This window comes from Gigantopelta aegis, chromosome 3, assembly GCF_016097555.1.
Source record: "Gigantopelta aegis isolate Gae_Host chromosome 3, Gae_host_genome, whole genome shotgun sequence".
Lineage (NCBI taxonomy): Eukaryota > Metazoa > Mollusca > Gastropoda > Neomphalida > Peltospiridae > Gigantopelta > Gigantopelta aegis.
This window is the reverse complement of record NC_054701.1, coordinates 71,877,725-71,901,840: the sequence shown is the minus strand read 5'-3', so window position 1 is coordinate 71,901,840 and position 24,116 is coordinate 71,877,725. Positions and strand designations below refer to the sequence as shown.

Genomic DNA, 24,116 nt, shown 5'->3' with positions numbered 1-24,116 from the left:
ATTATACCAATATTATTTAGACGGTGCTGCCGGTCATCTGACTCAGTATTCTGTAGGCTCACCGTTCTGATATATATATATATAAAGCTTAGCCAGTCATCCTAGAGGACCTAGGTAAACTGTAGGTTATTGTCTTTATTGTGATAGGTACCAGTATTAAGTCTGTATTACAAGGTTATTGAATGAGTAGTTAGGGTTAATTAAAAATTAACCAGTTAGGAATAGTGTTGTAATTCCTTTATTAATTAAGTTCCCCTGGAAGCGTTTCTCCATTATCGCACGTGTGTGTGTTAGCGTTTCTCAATTATCACATGTGTGGGTGTTGTGTCACGGTGAAGTGATTAGCATATTGTGTAAACTAGACACCTAGAGATTAACTAATTAAGTGATCAGTTCTGGGTTGTTATTATTGTTGTTATTAATTAACTACTGCGGCAGTACATTTGTCAGCGTAGGTTAATACAGATTCCAAAGTGTATTGTGTTTTGTTGTGTTTTCTAGTGAACTAAACGTGCTATAATAATATATACTTTATATAAGATCGTATCTCTGATCATACCTAGAGACGAGCCACAGCGGGTATAACCGCCCGTTACAGAGAGATCTAATAGATATACAGTTAGGAGAGATATTCGGACAATCGTGTTTCATTCAGTTACGGGTATTATAGGATCCCCGTGACATTCATGTTTTATATATACTCTTCAAAAAAGTAAAGGAACCTGAAATATTAATGTTAATATCAACTATTAGACCGAACATACGTTTTGACCACAGACATCCTAGTAAAGAACGTTCCGGTCTGTTTATCAACACACCGAAACACATTCCATAGTTTGCACGTGCATCACGCAGTTACCCCGTACACTTGCGTGGGGTGTCATTGACAATTTCCAGGAAGGTCGATTAATCACTGTGGAACATTATTTCTGTTAATCTTTTTTCATTCTGTTGATCATACAGTTGTTATTGTTTTGTTTATAGTCATTTTTATTGTTTGAATTTGCAATTTACTGATAAAAAACGTCAACTTTCAAATTTTACTTTTGACCCCAATCGTTCTTCAATATCTTTAGTGATCATAAAACCTACTGTAATACTGAGCTACCGGTTGTAATGTTTGCCCAATTAATTCACTGTTATCATATAACCATTCGCCACAGCTAATATACCTTACAATTTTGGCAATTGTAAATTCTTATTATAGTTCCCTTACTATTTTTGAAGAGTATATATATGTATATATTTATGATTTGTCTATTTTATATTTATATCTATGTTCTATGACTTTTACATAGACAGAACGTGGCCTGTAATATATATATATGGAAAGAAACCACACAGATAGCAACAAGAAATAATGACTGCATCAAAAAACAATTCTAGTTATTAGAAGTTGACTGGGAACATATAGGCATCATATTCAACACTACAGACATCCAATCCCACGTTACAACTTGGTATGAAATACAGACATTATTACGCTAGTTGTGAATTAAATTTGGTCTACAATTTGATGTGTTCCCATATTTCTTTCCATCAGCATATATATAACACCAAAATATATAACACTTTGTGTCAAAACATCCAAAAAACATTGAATCACAGTTCTAAATATATCATGAATTATGTCAAATTTGTCAAACTCGTTGCTACTAAAGGTCTTAAATAATACATTTAAAGGTCATATGTCAAAGTTACAATAATGGTGGTTCCCGCCAAAAATATTTATTAATTTTGGCTTTGAAACATTAAGTCGATACCTGCTTATAAAAAAAATCCAACCCAATAATTTAATTTACTGGTGTACAAAACAATAAGTTTTTCACGGTGTGTATGGATGTGTATATGTGTGCGTGCGTGCGTGCGTGCGTGTGTGTGTGTGTGTTGGGATGATACTTCGACATGGACCAAGCTAGGTAGGCCTACCTGCATGCAACCATTATATGTAGAATACTAGAAAGGAGCTTGCCTGCCATACACTTTTATGAAATGATGGTATAACCTGCAAACTAATTTAGTATTTTATTTTTTACAAACCAACTGCAAACAAGCCGCAACGCAGAAATAAGCAGATGGTGAGACCTACTACACGTTATTTTTTCTACGAATTGGGTCAGCAAGTGATCTACGTCACGCTCACGTCACGCCAGTATTACATATATAGAATACTAAACGAGCTTGCCTGTCATACCATTTTTATGAAATTAATGAACAGTTTTGGTATCTGACGAGCGAAAACGAATCAGCCACCAACACTGTTTACGATCGAGTTTCATAAAAATGGTATAGCAGGCAAGCTAGTTTAGTATTTTATTTATTACAAACCAACTGCAAACAAGCCACAACGCAGATGTAAGCAGATGTCGACACCTACTACTAGTTATTTTTCTACGAATTGGGTTAAATGTTCAAATGTTCGTCTAGCTCTCTTACAGTCAGAATACTCAGGTTAGCCAATATTACACTAGTTAGATAGTGAGTGAGTGTGTAATAAATTTTTAAAACATAAAACAATTTGAATTAGGACATTTTTGTTGTAATGAGTTCCATTTATCAAACCACGTGATTGTTCCTTATTTTATCATTTCGTCCCGATGACCCATTTGGTTGACACATGTAGGCCTATGTTTGATGAGTATTTAGTCTTGAACAGGCCTCGATGGTGTCGTGGTTAAGCCGCCGGACTTAAGGCTGAATAGGTACTGGGTTCGCAGCCCGATACCGGCTCCCACCCAGAATGAGCTTTAACGGTTCAAAAGGTTGGTGTAAGGAAACTGCCCCGACTTCTCTCTCACTAAACACTAACTCACGTACTGTTCTGGACAGACAGCCCAGGTAGTTAAAGTGTCAACGTGTTTGAACCTTAAGATATAAGGACGAAAATAAAAGTAAGAAAGGAAAATGTATCACATTTTGTACAATGTTTCATTTCCATTATAAATTGCTAAACTTTTTGGTGGGGAGTATATTACGTTGGCACTGGCATGAGTCAGTCAATTTACTTCCCTTGGTGGTTCTTTTTTTTACCGTGAGGCGAAAATATAGCGATTTCCGGTTTGCGAACAAAAGTTACTTTTGCAAGGTTTTAAATCATCTAGAATGGTAACAGACTCTTTCTGGCTATTTCCTTCAACAAAAAGAACGCCATTTGTTTGGAAAGTATCCAGTCGATGCGTGTTGGCTGTTGTTGGACTATCAAGCAAACTTTGGTTAGGTAATCACTGGTAATAGAACTTATAATCCGTCCCATCCTCATACAATTAGAATTACAGTGCTGTCCGGTGTATCGGCGCACCTAAACTTTCAAGGACCATTTTCTATGTGAACATTGTGAAATATTTAATAAAATGCGTCTCTCACCAATGAAGAAGTGCATAATCTGAAATACACTACAAACTGTTTTATGTCTGTAGTAAATAAACATTTTAAAATGGTGCATAAATATAGTCACCCCCATGTATCCAAAACGATTTGCATGTCCGGCGATTCGGCGCAGTAGACGTAGATCGTTGACCCCGCTATTTATAAACCGCCCATGACCTCACTTTTAGCCCATAAACGCTACACTATTGTCCCAGAATTATTTGTGTACTTTTTTGTTTTGTCTTGTTAAAAATATTACTATGAAAATGAACGATCACATATGACCCATCTCATGATCAGTTTCGGAATAGTTTTCTCGAGTGGCACAGTACTGCAAATGCATACATGTTCATTGTTATGCATGGCTAAGATGCCTACATGGATTTTATTTTTCTCGGGTAGATTGTGCACACACGTGGATCTTATTTCGCTTTTATTTTTTATAACAATGTGACAATTGTGAACTGGAATGACTGTCAATTAAGGTGTAAAGTTTTCTTTGCATTTGCCTGTGTTTTCTTTTTCGGTTTAAATAAAAAAATAACCGAACGAAAATAATTACATTTATACTCTTTACTATAATTTTTAAAATGCGGGAAAGGTGTTTTTAGACTGGTTTTAACATTCTTAATATCGATAAGGATGGCCTACTTCGCGTTTATAAACACGAAAACAGGTGAATGATTTATTTTGAAATTATTATATAATTATTGATAATTCTAAAAAAAAAAATTAAATGCACCCTTAACAATAAATATCTTGATACTTGATTAACCACTGAAAAAGGAATTGAACTTTAGGCCCTAATTCATTAAAAACTCCGACAACATGACAACTTCCTAAGCACACTCAAGCAAAATACCAAGTGCGCCGGACGCGCCGATACACCGGACACGATTGTAGCCTATAAAAATGTTTTTTTTTTTAGTAAACAATTTGTTTGGTTTGATTGAATAAGAAAAGTAAAAGTTTTTTGGAAATAAAAAATAAACCCCCACTATTTTGTGTGTAATTTATAAAACAATCGGCTCAGAAATAAATATAGTCCGGTGGGACATAGTAAGTGTTGTTTTTACTACGTCCGGATCTCCTTAAATGCTCTTAATATAGCTGGTAACTACATTCAAAACTTGTGGCACCATGTTTCAACCATTTCTCAACCGAAATAGTGCAGCAAATGGACACACAGACCAAAAATGTATAACCTACGTACTCACTAAATCCCGATTGAAGTACATGCATCATTATTAACAAAATAAATCTTTCAACAACAACATAAAAAATATCCCCGCCATTTTAAATTTGCTTCATAGAGGGAAGTAACTCTGCGTGTACGTTAAGAAAAGTATTGCCTTAATGTGCCCCATGCACTAAAATAAATATAACTTTTAGTAAATTCGATAGATCTGCTTTATGAAAAAGTGTTCCCCATGGGAAGGACTATAAAAAATATGCATTGCATTAAAGTCTGAATGATGATTTGAACAACTACTATACATTACTGTCCTACTTTTAATTACCAATAGATATTCCTCACATATTGTCTAGACAGAAATCATGGAAAAACCATTACATTGACACAGATTCCACATCACATATTGTAACCTTGTCACTTATATCGACATTGCTGAGATATCCTGGGACAAAAAGTATGTAATTTGTTACTGTCTGCGGGGCAGGATATAGCCCAGTGGTAAAGCGTTCACTTGATGCGTGGTCAGTCTGGTATTGATTTCCGTCGGTGGGCCCATTGGGCTATTTCTCGCTCCAGCCAGTGCATCACAACTGATATATCAAAGGCTGTGGTATGTGTTTCTTGTCTGTGGGATGGTACATACAAAAGATCCCTTGCTGCTAATCAAAAAGAGTAGCCCATGAAGTGGCGACAGCGGGTTTCTTCTCTCAATATCTTGTGTGGTCCTTAACCATATGTCCGACGCTATATAACTGTAAATAAAATGTGTAGAGTGCGTCGTTAAATAAAACATTTTCTTCCATCTGCTATTTTACTTTTTTTTAATGAAATACTCTTCAAGTTGGTTTGAAGCATGTCATCATGATTCCATATACCATAATATATTTCATGGCAATGTTGATTATGTCACATCCTTCCACCCCTCTTGGAGAATATTCCATGAAAATACAAGCTGGCAACCGGCAAAAAAATTATGTGCATTTTGTCCTAGGAGATCTAAGTGAAGTCGATATAGGTGACTTAGTTATCATCTAGTATGTGAAATCTGTGTCATTGTAATGTGTTGGTTTTTTCATGATGTCTGTCTGGGCAAAATGTGAGCGAAATCTAATGGTAATTAAAGACTGGAGAGTAATTTATTATAGTTATTAACAATGTGGTTCGGACTTTAATTCAATAAAATAAGCTTTGGCATATTCAAATGAATCACTTTAAACTTTTATCATACTGTCACGCGATCTCGTGATATGTAACAATGCACAAGCCATGAACTCCACACGTAACAGCTACATGACGTCAAGCAGTGGAATAAAAATAAAGCAATAACCAACAATTCAACAGGCAAACACTTATGAAAAAAAAATCATACTACACAAAGTTAGAGCTGGGCAGTATTCTGTATACCGTTCGGTATCGGTATCATGTCAGTAAAGATTTACAGTACCGAGCAAATTTCAAAAAAAAAAAACACAATTGTTATTGAAAAAATGTTATCCGCCATTTAGTAAAGCACTAACAATATATCTGATGAACGCAAAATAGCTGAAAAGAAGAGAGAGATGAGGGCCTTGTTTATGGAAATAAATAAATGTAATATTACTTTTGAAAATTTGTCATTTTGTCGTCCGCCAGTGTTTACATTTCTGTTGATATGGTCAAATGACTGAATTGGGATTTCCTTCCACACTTTATATTTTTTATAGTAAGCTCAACGAGCATCTAAAATAAAGTTTGTTTTTGTTTAACGACATCACTAGAGCACATTGATTTATTAATCATCGGCTATTGGATGTCAAATATTTGGTAATTTTGACAGAGAGTTAAAAAGGAAACCCACTACATTTTTTCCTTGCTAGCAAAGGATCATTTCATTTCATTTCAGCTTATTTTCGTGCTTATATCTAATTAAGGTTCAAGCACAAGGATGGTTTATATGTACCATCCCACAGATAAGATAGCACATACCACAGCCTTTGAAATACCAGTCGTGATGCACTGGCTGGAATGAGAAATGGCCCAATGTGCTCACCAATGGGGATCGATCCCAAACCAACTGCACATCAAGCGAATGCTTTACCATTGGGCTACGTCCCGCCTACAATCATCTAAATAACGTGTACACTATGAAAAAAGAAATGTTTTATTTAACGACGCACTCAACACATTTTATTTACGGTTATATGGCATCATACATATGGTTAAGGACCACACAGATTTTGAGAGGAAACCTGCTGTCGCCACTAAATGGGCTACTCTTTCCGATTAGCAGCAAGGGATCTTTTATTTGGGCTTCCCACAGGCAGGAAAGCACAAACCATGGCCTTTGTTGAACCAGTTATGGATCACTGGTCGGTGCAAGTGGTTTACACCTGCCCATTGAGCCTTGCGGAGCATTCACTCAGGGTTTGAAGTCGGTATCTGGATTAAAAATCCCATGCCTCGACTGGGATCCGAACCCTGTACCTACCAGCCTGTAGACCAATGGCCTAACCACTACGCCACCGAGGCCGGTTGTATGTACACTATGATGTCACAAGTTCAATATTCTACATAGTATGTAAGTTGATTTTCCATTCTAGATATTACATTTCCCTAGACTGTTTAAAAAATAACGTCCACATCATTTAAAATGAAATAATCATATATTTATATATAATATGAAATATTTTTTATAGAATACAATAGGGAGGTTAAGTAATATAATTGTTAATAGTAAGTTTATTTTAAAAACAGAAATTTCTTCATTCAAATTGCTCAATTGTTATTATTACCAAGGTAATTGATGACACAATGATACTTTTAGAAAGCACTTTCCCAGATTTCATTTGGTACATGTACACTTATAATAATCGGTGGAAAAACTCCTGAGCCAAAATTGTAAACTTCCTGTCTGAACTAGTTAGTATTTATAATCTCAACATACATTGTATTTTTAAACCAGTCTTCGGCAGGAACAAAATCAAGGCGAACTGAAGATCACTGTCCTGAAATCGTGCTAAGTATAAAGTTTCAAAGAAAATGTATTAAAAATTTAAAGAAAGAAATGTTTTATTTAACAACGTACTCAACACATTTTATGTACGGTTATATGGCGTCAAGCATGTAGTTAAAGACCACATAGATATTGAGAGAGGAAACCTGCTTTCACCACTTCATGAGCTACTCTTTTTGATTAGCAGCAAGTGTTCTTTTATATGCACCATCCCACAGACAAGGTAGTACATACCACAGCCTTTGATGTACCAGTCGCGGTGCACTGGCTGGAGCGAGAAATAGCCGAATGGGTCCACTGACGGCGATCGATCCCAAACCGACCATGCATCAAGCGAGCACTTTGCCACTGGGCTACGTCTCGCCCCTAAAAAATTAACTGCAAGGTGATCAATTTACAGGCCTCTGAAAATTGTGAGAATGATAATTTTATTCGTGCGTCAATCGTGCAAATCTAATTTAGCATAACCATTTCTATGGACATAAAGAGTTATGCAAAAAGAAAACGGGTTACCTGAATTTATTTTTGCGTAACCGATAAATGGTTTACGCAAATATTCAATTCTCAGAGGACTGATTTACCACTTTCCTAAAACTTCCAGGCAAGTGTGGAGTGGGAGTGAAGAATCAGGGCTTCTAGATTATGGTAGCCCCACTCTCATGGCTAGTGATATTCAATGCTGGGCTAGTAAATAACTACTGTTGCCATGCCCGATGCCTAGTGAAAAAAATTTGTCAAATGCTGCAGTTAAGTCTATTTTGTAAATATGTGTATACTGCCCCCACCAACATTACCAAGTGTTAGTGTTTTCAAGCTCTATCTCCCTCTTTAGGTGACATATCTGATTATTACTATTAATTAGTAAAATTATATCAACTTAAAGTAAAGTAGGGCTAGTGAATTTTTAATCATGGCTAGTAAATTTTTTAAATCAGTGATTCCATGGCTAGTGTATTTTATAAAAATTCTAGAAACCCTGGAAGACTATAAACTATAGCTAATTAGTGTCTGTCATATGATTGTTTTAGCACTTGATCTTGATAGTGAGAGTAAACCTACTATCACCTGTTTACTGACTCGTATTGTTGGGATACTGATTGGAATGGGATAAAACACCAGTGGAATCTACTTCCCCTGTGTTATTACTACAAATGCATTATCATGCAAGCTTGAGCAAATTCAGGATAAATCACCAATTAGATTGGAGCTCAGCAGTGTTTTATATTACTGATTGTTGACATTGTTTTTTTTTTACAGAATGGGTCAGCAAATTTAAGGTGTACAACAAGGGCCTATTACTCAAGGCTTTACATGAGCGACCCAGTGGGACGGGGCTGGTTACTGTGAGCAACCATAACAGCTGTATTGATGATCCTTTGATGTGGGGTAATATGTAGCAACATAATTGTTGTAATATATATATATAATATAGACGTTTTCAATATACAGTAGAATCTCGTTGGGTCGAATTCGGAAGGATCGAATATACCTCAACACTTGAACCAAAAACAAAGTCCTGAGTTACACTTACACGATGGTGACCAAATGGTTAGGTCAAACTATCCGATGGGTAGAACACTTTCTTGAAATTGTATGCCACATACCCTTGGTTTTATTCATTTTAAATTTACTTGTAACATTACACTTACATGTTAATGACTAGCACAGATAGAATAACAATAAATGAATGAATAAATGAATGTTTAACGACACCCCAGCACGAAAAATACATCGGCTATTGGGTGTCAAACTATGGTAATGCAAACAAATAAAGTGATGATCAACATCAATATAAAAATTCAAGATCTAAACAAAAACACAGTGTAAAGGACTGTGCAAAAATACAAATATCACAGATAGATACTGACTTTTACTCAAAACTTCAGTTGTGTGCTGTATTGGCCATTGTCAAAGAGAATGTTACACCCCTGCACCACGGTGAGATTACAGCACGTGCAGGGGAAATAAGAATAAAACTCGCACCCCTATCTGAAGGTAGCTGATTCTGTATTTCCATGTGTCAGTTTTCATCTTGCAGTGTCTGTACTTTTCGGAAATATGTAAGCTTAATGTAATGAACGAGCTGACCTAACTAAAGATCTTTAGCATCAGATTTAAGAAACACACAGACACAGTACTTAACAAACCTTTGGTTGTTGGAAATTTTTAAAATTGATAGTTGTTAACACGAACCGAACTAACTGCATTCTTATATATATGTACTGATGGGGGAAAAAAGGGATTACTCAAATAATAACAGCAAAAAGTTAAGTCTTGCAACCAAAACCTCAATCCATAGGTTCAGAAGTTGTCCATGTTACTGGAAGTCGATTTGTCACTACTGACATTCAATCCCACATTTTGTTTGTATGAAATACAGACATTACTAATAGTAAATTAAACTGGGCCTACAATTTTATGTGTTCTCTTATTTCTTTCCATCAGTTTATAAATAGAATACAACTAGGGGATACTAGAGATATGACAAGACTTGAGAGGCCACTTTTTGTGTATTTTTTACATGTCTATGAAACTAATTGGGATTTTGTGACAAATTGTTTGAAAATGTGTATTTTGTGTTATTCAAACAAAATACAATTGAACACAATGAAATAGTCTGATTAAAAAGAAAGAATACTGCTGAAATTAGCCTATTCATTTGTTCATTCATTCGTTCATTCATGCAGTCATGCATTCATTCATGCAGTCATGCATTCATTCATTCATTCATTCATTCATGTACTTACCTTTGACACCCATTAGCCAATGTATTTTTTTGTGTTGGGCTGTCATTAAACAATCAGTCATTCATTCATTCATTCAACTTAACCTTTTTTTGAGAATTAGTTATGAAATATAAATGTCATGTTCAGCATTACTTTACATATATATTTTATCATTTGACAACAGCTTCAACTGCATAATGTTTCCGTTCATCATGTTGTTGATTATATTTAGGATGCCTAAGACCACAAATTCTCTGTGGAAATGAACGCATTCGCTGGACCCTAGCGGCTGAGGATATCTGTTTTAGAAAGTTCTGGCATGCCCTCTTCTTCAGTCTTGGCCAGACGGTTCCCGTCATACGAGGAGAGGGTGTGTACCAGAAGAGCATGGACTTCATGCTGGAGAAACTCAACAAAGGACAGTGGGTTCACATGTTTCCTGAAGGTACGGGTTTTTTTTTAAAGTGTTACTGTTGTTCAACTGATCAGTCAATCATTTATTTTAATTTATCCTGCAACCACTGTTTCTACTGACAGATTATGATGACTGATTAAAGCAAAGTCATAAACGTATACTAGCAGATTTTGACTTTTGATGTCACTCATATGATGTCACACGGATAGCTACATTACAAAATTGCTCATTTGACCTCTAGGTCATCGTACAATGTGGCTGAAATAACAGAAATAATAACTTTTCCCCTTAATTTATATAGTCTGCAGGATAAAGATAATAACTAGTTACTGACGTCGGATATCTGCTTTATCCTGTTCAGGCCAAATGAGAAATTCAGCTTGGCAGAGCCATGCAGAATTTCTCATTCTTACCTTCACAGGATAAAGCAGATATCTGACGTCATTAACTAGTTATTCTCTATATAGACATGAACAATAATATCAAACAGCAAGAAAAGAAAAACAAGACATTTTACAATGGTTTCAGTCAGTCTCTAAGCATAAATATAATTTATATAATGGTAAGAATTTTAAACAAGTAACAGTGACATTAGGTAGGAGGTCTAGCGACTGAAAGTAGAAGACATCTTTGTTCAAACATCTCATAGCAATACTACCCATATTGCAACCTGTGCTTGGCAGAGAAGTAGAAAAAATACAGGTCGTGTTTTCAATAGTAGGCAGCACGAAGCGATGTTTTGTGGCTATTGCTGCCACTATCGCTGACTATGTTTTATGCTTACAGTTACAAACTTCTGCATTCAATAAATATGGCTGCCTATTTTTCTCAAGAAGCATATTTTCAAACATACAGGGATGTCATTTCCAATTATGTTATTAGAATGTTATTAATAAGAACAAAGCTGCAATTTTTCACCACCTATTTAATAAATGTTTAATTCACGGAATACGATACTAATTTTCAAATAATAAATGTTTCCCAACAGGATGTTCATATCTTTTTGATTTAATTTGTGCATGGTTAAAACATGTAATGATATATCCATTGAAAAGCTGGGATTTTTTAATTGTGTTTTTTTGTCAACTGGTTGTATAATCAGGGTTATCATTCATCCAAAAATATTGAGTCCATGGACTCATGACCTTATACTTTGAGAGTCCATTAGGAATGTAGGTGAGTCCACATTTGCAGATGAATTGATATATCCAATAAAATATCAAGTGAATTGTATAACAACTGACAATACCAAAAACATTGACATTTAAATGGTTTTATGTTGTAATAAAAAGTACATGAACATGAATACATTTTTTTATTATTAAAATGTATGATAAAATATAAAACAAATACCAGGTAACTCATATATATTCAACTAATAATGCGGGGAAAAAAAATATTGCGAAAGAATTTCCGGTTTGGCGAAAAAATATGCGCAATATTTTTTTTTCTATCGCAATTTTTAGAACCAAACATTTTCAACCAGTTTTGTTCAGTTGATCCGCCTCACGGTGGGAATAAGCGCTGTTTGCATGTTCATGCGGCCAGTCTATTATTCAGTAGTGTAAAGCTAGAAAACGCGATTAAATAAAATGAAATACTGTTTAAGACATGTTGCATTTTTTATATTAAATGTTTGATTACTAGCGACAAGTTTTACTTTTTATTAGTCATGTTTTGTCGTACCGGTTAATTTTGTAAATCTAGGTCACGTGGTTGAGTTCATTTCCCCCGAAGTGGGTACATAGATGAGAGCGGCTTTCTGGAGTGACCAACTGATTGTACCAATTAACAAAAATTTGCAAGAATTTTTATGAATGTTGCTGATTTACTTTACAGTAAATTTAGATGTTTAAAAAAACAAACATATTGAAGTTAAATAAAAAAAATATATATTGCGTCCGCAGGGACGCATGTGTATGCAATATGGTGCGTCCCATCCTTGATCACTGCGTCAGGGACCCGGGACTCCGGGTCTGTGAGAACCTTGATAATATCAACATTTAAGATAAACCAATGAAATTGTAAATTTTTCTTATGCTTTGGTATCAACATGATTTTCTTGCATGCCATTTTTTTTTCAATTTGTTTTTGTCAGCTGTTGTATAATATCAACATTTAAGATAAACCAATGAAATTGAATCTTTCTTATGCTTTGGTATCAACATGATTTTCTTGCATGTCATTTGTAGCATACTGTTAAGGCTTACGATAATTTCATTTTCACCTGCTGTTTTCATTTTTAGTGAAATCCCTGAAAGAACCTCTCCAGTAAAGACAGTACAATGAAAGCTCTTGGTAAATTCTCAAATTCTGACATTTTTCACAGTCACTTTTTAAAGTTCAGTTGACAACAGAACCTCTCTAAACCAAATAGGCATCAGAACTGTACTGTTACTTGGGTGGGACGTAGCCCAGTGGTAAAGCGTTCGCTTGATGTGCAGTCAGTCTAGGATCGATCTCTGTCAGTGGACCCATTGGGCTATTTCTCGTTCCTGCCAGTGCTCCACAACTGGTGTAACAAAGGCTGTGGTATGTACTATTCTGTCTGTGGGATGGTGCATATAAAAGATCCCTTGTTGCTAATTAAAAAGAGTAGCCCATGAAGTGGTGACAGCAGGTTTCCTCTCTCAATATCTGTGTGATCCTTAACCATATGTCTGATGCCATATAACGGTAAATAAAATGTGTCTAGTGCGTCGTTAAATAAAGCATTTCCTTCCTTCCGTTACTTGGTTCCATTGGTGTCATGTTTAGAAGGGTTTCACTGTATGTATTAAATAAAAGGCCACCCAAGTACTTGGTACATGTGGGCTCTGAGCAGCTGTCCTTTATGAGGATGAAATATACATTACTTATTGTATGTTGGAATAAATCTAAATTGTTCTTTCATAGACATGGTGGTTGTAAAATATTCTATAATATTTTTTCAAACTATTAGAGTCTTATTGATTGTCTTGTTTTATTCAGGAAAAGTTAACCTCTCTCAAGAATTCATGAGACTCAAATGGGGTAAGTATGAAAATAGAGAAATAAACATTAGGAGACTCCCGATATTAAGCAAAGTTATAATTTTTAAAATTTTAATAATTATATTGAATCCATATGCACCCCAAAAAGACAAATAAAAACCCCTCAAAATGCTGGAAATACACATCTTGAGAAAATTGTAGATGCGAAAAAGGCGATAATTTTATCTTGTGAATTAAAAATCGCCAGTAATGATGTTATTGTTATGTAAACATTGTGTTTAGATGAGTACACACATTAAGTGCTTAGATAATGCAATAAAATAAACAATACAAATTGTAGTGTTTTGTCCATTCACACTTTCTTGTTACTGAAGCTTGTGTAAAATGTTATAGTAAATATTGTTCCAAAATTTGCATATACCACATTATAATTATTAACATTATATTTATTACAGTTTAAAAGCATTTTATTAGTCCATCCATAACAATGAGAGTTTGTTCATTTCTCGATGAACTTGAAAATTATGTTGTTTATATTGGTACACCGTATTATGGAGCATTACTGCTCAAGAACTGAAAAATATGATCTTTTTTGTGTTTTTATTAATAAGTATGTTTCAAATTTAATTGTAAGAATTGTCTGTTATTTTTTTTAGATCCATCTGGGTATGAACAAAAAAGCATGGCCAACTTTTTTTGAACATCTTCACTGATTCGCACTATTTGGACATGGTTTATTTTGATTCATACCCTGCTGAACCTAAAACACAGAACAGACAAGCCCTATTTCTTGTATAATATTTGAAACAAACTATAGTGTAGACAGGACACAGCATATAATTTGACATCAAATGAATACTTTGATAAAGTCTTTTGAGTTTGGAATTTAAATAAAGATTTAGCCAGTGCACCACGACTGGTATATCAAAGGCTGTGGTATGTGCTATCCTGTCTGGGATGTGCACTAATGGAAACATTTATCGGGTTTTCTCTCTAAGACTATGTCAAAATTACCAAATGTTTGACATCCAATAGCTGATGATTACTAAATCAGTGTGCTCTAGTGGTGTCGTTAAACAAAACAAACTTTTAAAATAAAGTGTTATATGTCTATTGATATCCAGTAAGCATACTAGGCATATGTCTTGGGGTGTTTGGATCCCTTTAAAAGTAGGGTAAGATCTAATTCAGTCAGTAGAGCACTTGCCTGAAATGCTTGGGTCGTAGCATCAAATCCCCTTTGTTAGACCCATTTTCTGATTGTTGTTTTCCCAATCTAAACCAGTGCTCCATTACCAATCTAAACCAGTGCTCCATTACCAATCTAAACCAGTGCTCCATTACCAATCTAAACCAGTGCTCCATTACCAATCTAAACCAGTGCTCCGTTACTGGTATATTCTGTTTGTGGGAAAGTGCATGTAAAAGATTCATTGATGCTATTAGTGGGTTTTCTCTAAGACTATAGTATGTTAGAATTATCAAATGCTTAAGATCTAATTACTGATGATGAATAAATCAATGTGCTCTAGTGGTGTCATTAAAGAAAATACTTGAACTTTAACTCTCTGAAAGTTATCAAAACATATCACATTTGTACGCTATGCTGCATAATTGTCTGTCTTCTGCATTATAACAATATTCTTTATTTTTTGACCTGTCCATATGATGTCGTTAAATTTGTTTTGCAGGTGTGGGACGTCTAATAAGTGAATGCAAAATTCCACCAATGGTTATTCCCATGCATCATATAGGTATGTATGTACATGTATACCCGTAGATTTATAGTAAATATCAAGTCGGCAAACTGTGGAATTTGTTCTAGAAAGCTACCTCAAGTATGGCCAAACGGACAACTAATGGAGTATAAAAAGGAGACTTCTAAATACAGGTGGTTGCTTAAATCTGCAGGTTTGAATATTTTTAGTCCCCTACCGCTCCAACCGGAAGGGATTATAGGTTTCATCTCCATCCTTCTGTCTGTCCGTCTGTCCGTCTGTCCCACATATAGTTTTACGGATGTTTATTTCCTAATGCTTCGAGATATTGAGCTAAAATTTTGTGTACAGCTTTATCATGTACTGTTACAGATCAAGTGTGACTTTCATGGCGATTTACCCATTTTTTTCACAGAGTTATTGTTCTTGAACTTGGACGATACGAACATTTGTTTTCCAGACCTTTGTTCTTGCATTGTCTCAAGATATTGAGATGGATTTTTTTGTACTGTTACAGATCAAGTTTAACTTCATGGCGATTTACCCATTTTTCAGAGAGTATAATACTTGAATTTAGGAGCTACAAACACTTGTTGGGCCCAGCAGGGAACATCTATTGCTTTTAAATTAGCAGTAGTCTACAAATTAATTATATGCATTTTCTAACCATTACACATCATTCTTCGAGACTGTTTAGCTATACTTGCACAAAATGTATTATTGTCCATTTTAACACGGAGAAACAGGGTGTTATTCCACTGCAAGGATTTATGCTACACAATATGTCTCTGCATATAAACATAATATATGTTTAAGCTACATTCACACATTGGTGATTTCACTTGTTTTCCAGGGATGGACGATGTTCTTCCAAATGAGCCTCCATACATACCACAGATGAGAAAGGTATCCCAGGTTTTAGTGCATAAAACATTCAGTTTAGATGTAGTTCATCACAACATTTTGTTTAAAATTAAAAAAGTGATACATACATTTTAACAGTATACATCAGAGTAGTGAGATAAAATGTAATGTGGTAGGACATACCCATTCCAGTGAGTAAAAGTGCCTATAAAAGATCCCTTGCTAGTGATGGAAAAATGTAGCAGGTTTTTTCTGAAGAATAGGATTGTAGAATTGCTATATATTTAACATTCAATAGCCGATGATTAATTAATCAATATTCTCTTGTGGTGTCGTTAAACAAAACAAACTTTAACATTCACCCATAGGTCCTTCTTGATGGACTGGGCAAAACATAGCCCAGTGGTAAAGCATTTGGCTGATGCATGGTCGGTCTAGGATTGATCTCCATCGGGCTATTTCTCATTCCAGCCAGTGCACCACAACTGCTATATTACAAGCCATGGTATGTGCTATTCTGTCTGTGGGGTGTTGCATATAAAAGATCCCTTGCTACTAATGGAAAAATTATACTGGGTTTCCAAGACTATAATGTCAAAATTAACAAATGTTTGACATCCAATACCCAATGATTAATAAATCAATGTGCTCTGGTGGTGTCGTTAAACAAACATTATTTTCTTTTCAGAAAGTGACACTGTTGATAGGGAAACCAATGGATTTTAGTAAGGAACTGGAGAAGCTGAAAGCTTTGAAGAAAACCCCCGTAAGTTAATGTATACAAATTGTTTTATATATTTGATCTCCAGTTTTATATAATTTTTATACATTGTGTTTTTATATATTTTATCTTTCAAAGTATAAGACAGCTATCAGTTTTTTCATTAAAATCCCCTGTTTTGTCTATTGCGGTTTCATTTTATTGATAGTGCATATATTAGTTATTATGTGAACTTTACTAATATTGGCTCATTACCGAATGGTTAACATCTAATAGTTCATAGTCATTTATAACAGCTATATATCATTAATTTCCATTTCTTGTATAATAAAAAGGATTGTTTTATCTGAACTCCAATGAAAACACACTACCCAATTTTCATTTGTTATTAGTATAGCATGTGTGAGGTTATTATAAAATAAACAATAACCCTAACCACTGGGTAAACTTTTGGGGATATTTATTGTCTACCAGAATACATTCTGTTATACAAATCAGTTAAATGTATTATTTTTTCTTCATTTATCCTGTTTACAACTACAATCCGACTTGTGCATTTTCAATGTTAGATAAATGATAGTTAGAGAACTTCTATTTACAACTGGTCAAGTGTATGAAATGCAGTGTCCAATTTCAAAGCATTTCAGACCCATAACCACCTAGATGGGGAACTTACAGCCTGTTTTCGTTTTATTACCAACCCTCAAATTATTTTTTGGTAGGAAGCCTGCATATGTATATTGATGGATCAATTTCAATTCTTTTTCAGCGTGAAATAAGAAAACGAATAACGGACTTGATCCAGGAAGAGTTTGCACAACTGAAAGAGAGAACAGAGGCATTACACAATGATGATGACAGATAGCACAATAAAAAAAAAAACGTTTATGTTGTGTATGAATATTGGAAATAGGAGTGCCATATATTTATTTTATTGTAAATTCGTACTTAATGTAGTTTTTAACTTTTTCGTTTTATGAAAATGTGTTTTATTACCCTAGGAGAAAAAAAAGACTGCAGTTGTCTCACAACTTTTTCTCAACCGTTTCATTTTAACTTGGTTTTTGTACTTCTATGGTTCAGGCACACTGTCTTGTGGATAAGTGTTGTGAAATGGTTGGAATATCATCATCGATCAACAGTCATGTAATTGGTTAGATATATATGAACTTGTGAGGGATTTTAATTTTTTTAGTCCATACATCTATTGTCATATTAACTGGGATAGAACTTACAAAATAGCCAGTTTTACCTTCAACCTGTTTCAATATTAGTTTTCTTTAGGTACGCATGAAACAAACCCATATTTTCTTCCAATTCCATCATCAAAATTTTCCATGACAATTAGTTATGAATTTTAAAAATTGATCATGACATCGGTAGAGCCTACTGATCAGTTTTCCAGGGGTGAAAATTCTCTTCTAATCAGCTGTTTTCCTCTCATGGAACATTGCATTTCCTTGCGTTTTAATCATCTTTTCCTCCAAAATGTGTCAGATGGCACAGATTTTAACCTAGGATTTCACAAATTTCCAGGACCCTTCTAGATTTCCTCTTCTTTTTTTTTTAACAGTTCACCAATTCCCATCCCTGATTTTTGATTATAATCGATAATTAGAGCATCAGTACTATACCCACACCTCAGGCATCTGAGAATTAAACAGTTGCGTAACCATGTATATATCAGGTAACCACCAAGCTATGTCATTTTGTGTAACCAGTTAGACAATGTAAATCATGTTGTAAATTTAATGTGTGAATCAAAATTAGGTTGTGCAAAACTAGACTTGCACGGATCAAAATACAGCCGTCCCGACCAGTATTTACCGGTCAGCATCACCACGGGCCAAGAGATATATTTTGTTTGCCATCTTGTCGGACCGGCAATTATTTTGTGTTTAATATGATGATGTTTGGCCCGATGCTTGCCGGATCAAATATCCTGCAGGAATTTCAACCAATTTCGACTTGTGACTTGAGTGAGCAATGCACAAAGAAAATGATAGTTCTCACAATTTTTGAGACTTCCACCATTCTGTGGTGTCATGGTTAGGCCATTAGTCTACAGGCTGGTAGGTACTGGGTTCAGATCCCAGTCGAGGCATGGTATTTTTAAATCCAGATACCGACTCCAAACCCTGAGTGAGTGCTCCGCAAGGCTCATTGGGTTGGTGTAAACTACTTGCACTGACCAGTGATCCATAACTGGTTCAACAAAGGCCATGGTTTGTGTTATCCTGCCTGTGGGAAGCGCAAATAAAAGATCCCTTGCTGCCTATCATAAAAGAGTAGCCTGTGTGGCGACAGCGGGTTTCCTCTAAAAAAGCCAGTGTCAGAATGACCATATGTTTGATGTCCAAAAGCTGATGATAAGATAAAAAATCAATGTGCTCTAGTGGCGTCATTAAATAAAACAAACTTTACTTTTCCACCATAGCCCTGTGAAGTCCCATCTGGATCTAGGGTGCAAAAATGGGAAATATCTAACTATTCTGCTGGACCAGTACTAGCCAAAATTTCTATTAGTTTGTCATCTTACAGCACATTATAATACAGTAAAAACGTCACTTCAAATAAGATCTAGTAATACCCGTCATGTGAAGATCTCTTTTTTTTATTGTCAGTTTTGCTTGTAAATAACAGATTCAAATGGAAATAAATTCTTTTTTTCATAGTGAATCACAAAAAGGAGATCATCCTCAAATGGGTGGTTAAATTTGGCGAGCAAACTTCAACTATCTGGACTCCTGTTACTGGTTAGATGTTGCTGAGAGAGAACTTGGTATAGTTGCCTTAGACCATCATTGAACCATTAAAATTCACTCTGATTGGAAGCCGGTACCAAGTTGTGAACCCAGAATCCATTAGCCTTACTACCAATTTCTTAGCTGTTATGTCACTGATGTTGATCAGCTTCACTGTGTGATCTCTGGGTTTTTTAAAAGACATTTGATAAAATGTCATTACTAGTCAAGGAGGTAACTCAACAGGCCTACAAATCGAGTTTCTTTTCATGCATTACTCTGACCTCTTCAGGTCATTACTCTGACCTCTTCAGGTCATTACTCTGACCTCTTCAGGTCAGGTTAATTATTCATGAAAAGAGAAAACAATAATAGTTTTCTTTATTCCTGTATTCAATGTACAGGACAATTTTTTTTTTTAATGTTTTATTTAACGATGCACTCAACACGTTTTATTTACTGTTACATGGTGTCAGACATATGGTTAAGGACCACACAGATATCGAGAGAGGAAACCCGCTGTCGCCAGTTCATGGGCTACTCTTTTTTCAATTAGTAGCAAGGGATGTTTTATATGCACCATCCCACAGACAGGGATCGATCCTAGACAGACCGCACATCAAGCGAATGCTTTACCACTGGACTATGTTCCGTAACACATGTACAGGGCACGGTTTGACTGTTGGTTTTAAAAGTATTGTCCATGAGAGTTGATCATGCGGGTGGTGGCAGGAATTTCAAAGTAACAGAATTTGTTTTAATACAGTGACTTTCGCAACTGGCATCTAATCCAGATTTCTGCGTAACCCGACATGATCACCAAGTCCCGTCTAGTGACAATAGCTTGGGTGACACTTGACTAATCCAGCACTGTATATCTTGTGTATAATGTACATTTTCTTAGTTCATCTTGAATCCAGTTTAAATAGCGTTCACTGTACTTTCAGCTATCTAACAGAATTCAGGCATTGCATTTTTTCCATGTTGTCATGCATTAAATGTTTGTACTGACAGATTACTTATAATGTTGGCTGACTAAAACAAAATGATACACTGCAACTAGCAAACCTGCAACTAGCAAACTATCACATGTGACATATCATAAACCTGAGGTGACTTGCTTGCTTTGGATTAGAATTTCAAATTGCATATTTTGTACATTGTTAATTTAAAAATAGTATACTGAAATAACGTTTTTTATTATAGTAAACATGACAAATTGCAGCAGACAGTATTTTTCAATATCTTGGGTAAATGGATGTTGGTTTACGTAATTTGCAAATTGAAACATCCTGATAATAAAATATAAAATTAAAATATTTTATTGCAAATTATTAGGGAACCTGAATTGTTACTAATTAATTAATCATTGGCTATTGGATGTCTAGACATTTGGCAATTCAGACATGTCTTTACAGGAAACATTTTTCCATTGGCAGCAATGGACTTTTTATACGGTATGCATTTTCCCACAGGACAGCACATACCACAGCGTTTGACATACAAGTTGTGTGGCATTGGTAAACCGACATGCAGTACACAGAGGTTAAAGATAGAAGTGTACAAGCAATTTCTAGCAGCAATTGTCTATATCCCTATGTCAATTAGGAGATATAATCTATAGATTAATGCAATCTGATTAAAATTAGCTCTACTGGTCTACTAGTCTACCAGCATTGTGTGGACTCAAGATGACATTTCATCTATAAATAACAATTTAAATATAGACCAATTACACTTCGCCTTTTATAGCATTATTCGGAGCATACAAATTCTAAAAATATCAGGTGAGACTATTTATGCAATAGGCGAACTTGTTTGTCTATTTCAACATTGAAAAATGGGGGGGAAAAGTGCAGTAATAAACTCTGGATTGTATATTAGTATAAACAGATTTTATGGTTATACCATCACAGGTTTTTTTTTTAGTCTTGAAACAAATTTTATATAAAATGTTATATTGAAATTAGTTTGTGGCATACTTGGTAATTCACCCAAATTATTTCATATACCCTCGGCATAATCCCAAATGATTTTGCAAGTAAGGTTTTGATTGGTCGGATGACAGGTCTACTGGACATGAGCTCCAACGGGCTGCTGTTAGATCCACATGTAATAGTGGAGCTACCGGGTAATTATAATTAGATTGAATTTAATGGTAATGATTTTTTTTAATTTACACTTAAATTTTGAAAATAAATGTTACACACACTGGGTGTGGTTTTAAAATGCATTTAAATGTTTTTATATGATTTTTAGTGTTATTTATTAGTGCGTAATGACACTTCTTCATTTGTCTTTTGACACATGTAGATTGTATGATGAAATGAATTGTGTAATGTTTGTTCTTACATGTTATTGAATTTACAAGGGGCAGAATTTAGCTCAATTGGTTGAGTGCTCACTTAAGATGCTTGTGTCGCAGGATCGAACCACCTCGATGAATCCATTCAACTGATTGGGTTTTTTCCCTCATTCCAACCAGTGCAATAGAACTAGCTAAAGACCATGGTATGTGCTTCCTGGTCTGTGGAAAAGTGCATATAAAAGAACCCTTGCTGCATTAGGAAAAATGTGAGTTTCCTCTGATGACTACGAGTCAGAATGACCAAATGTCTGACATCCAATAGCCGATGATTAATTAATCAATGTGCTCTAGTGGTGTTGTTAAACAAAAATGTAAAAGTTGGCAGATGCCGTAATCTGTCACACACCTCATTAGGAGCGAGTTGAATCTCCACGTTATTTAAAATAATTATGTGCAAAAATCGACAGGATTTCACAGATCTAAGCAAATTACAGTGTGATACTGCATGTCACTGAAAATTAAGTCGTCGTGATTTATGATCATCAGGAATTTCTTCAACAAAATGTTAAAGATCATTTCATGAAAATAGAACTCCGACAACTGTATTTGATGTTTAATAAAATGAAGTCAAAACTATTTTTCATTGTCATAATTCATTTTTGGAAGTTATGGTTTCTAAGGATGAATTGTCTTTGATGGCCTCAGGTCTCTTCTCCACCCCCCCCCCCCCCCCCCCCCCCCCATCCTCACCAGTGTCCCAGGTCACCCCCATCCTCACCAGTGCCCCATGGCTAGTACATTCAAGGTCATTTATTTTACTTGGAAAGAAAAAAAATCCTCTTTTTTTTTTTTACAAGTTTGTAGCTTGCTGGAATTTTTCTATTTGCTCTGATAATAGTGAAATATTACAGCTAACTTGTAGTGTGGATTTTTCTAAGTGGTGTATCTCAGAAGTAGAATGGACACAATTTAGATTTTCATGTTAATATATTCAGATCTTCCAAATTTTGACAATGGGCATTTGAAACTGTAAATAAAATAATGTCCCAAAAGTTTCTTTTATTTCAGTAACCCACACAACAGTAGAGGATTGAATTGGCACAACAGTGGTCCTTGATTTAAATTTCTCTCATCCTTCTGTATACAGGACAGAGCTATTGAATAGTATTCTACGAAAGACATGGGTTATATCATGACTGGTCTTAACAAGAGGTATAAAATTGGTGGTAATTTATGACATCTTATTAAGGAGTTTGAAATTTTTACTTGTTCAGCCTAAAATAAGTTTATTTACCAAATGGAGAAAAGAGAAGGAGACTTATCCCATTTGGGATATAACAAAAAACCCGTACATCCTGTGGGTGGAAATTTTAACTTGGGACGAGGCATAATTTTTCTGTCTCACATGACCGCATATGATGGCTTATACTCCTCAGTCCTTAGGCAAGTTATGTGTTGTGATTAGGGCGAGTTCTAGATTAGTAAATAAAGCGATTTCTACATAAGATTGAATCCCATTGTACCCCTTCCCCACATGTCCAAACTAGTACTGAATGACTGGTATGTGTGGTCTTGCATGTGGGAAACTGCACTTAAAGGTAGGGTCACTCAAACAAGAGCCGTATGTGTTGGAAAGATGCATACCCGGACCACCAACACATACTGACACTTTAGGAAATGAAAAACGTGTAATTTTAGAGTTAATAAAAAAAACATGATTATTCCTGCTAACTGGGGGCAGCCATTTTGTTTTGTTTTTGTGACGTCGGGTGGGATAGCTTGGGGCGAAGTGACGTCAACTCCTGACCATCTCCTGTATGTACAGTGTAAACAAAAGCAGTAATTTTCAACACGGCACTTTTCTTTGATCAACATGACTTGTAAAACAGCATAAATGATGTAATATAATAAACTATTAAACTAAATATATTTCAAGTTGCATTAATGGAACAAAATGGGGTTATAGTATTTTTCTGTTAAATAACCCCACCCCAAAAAATGTACACTATTAGGCCTATTGATATGCTACATTTGGAGCTAAAACGACAACCCAAGTCTACTTAATAGTTTTACAGAACTATTTACAGTAATAAAC

General features: G+C 35.1%; 1 protein-coding gene across 1 annotated transcript; it reads left to right on the top strand.

Moving 5' to 3' along the window:
* Positions 1-3,064: 3,064 nt before the first annotated feature.
* Positions 3,065-18,656, top strand: LOC121392287 (tafazzin-like). Its single transcript, XM_041523568.1, has 8 exons — positions 3,065-3,217; positions 8,811-8,939; positions 10,512-10,724; positions 13,665-13,706; positions 15,358-15,420; positions 16,238-16,290; positions 16,937-17,014; positions 17,739-18,656. Exons 1-8 carry the CDS (start codon positions 3,103-3,105, stop codon positions 17,832-17,834), a joined length of 789 nt encoding a protein of 262 aa, XP_041379502.1. The 5' UTR covers positions 3,065-3,102; the 3' UTR covers positions 17,835-18,656.
* The last annotated feature ends 5,460 nt before the right edge of the window (positions 18,657-24,116 follow it).

Bases quoted from the DNA above. Each gene is read 5' to 3' on its own strand.
- LOC121392287 (XM_041523568.1), top strand. From the start codon at position 3,103: ATGGTAACAGACTCTTTCTGGCTATTTCCTTCAACAAAAAGAACGCCA. The intron at 13,707-15,357 runs GTAAGTATGAAA...TTTGTTTTGCAG, and splicing joins ATTCATGAGACTCAAATGGG to GTGTGGGACGTCTAATAAGT. The intron at 17,015-17,738 runs GTAAGTTAATGT...ATTCTTTTTCAG, and splicing joins AAGCTTTGAAGAAAACCCCC to CGTGAAATAAGAAAACGAAT.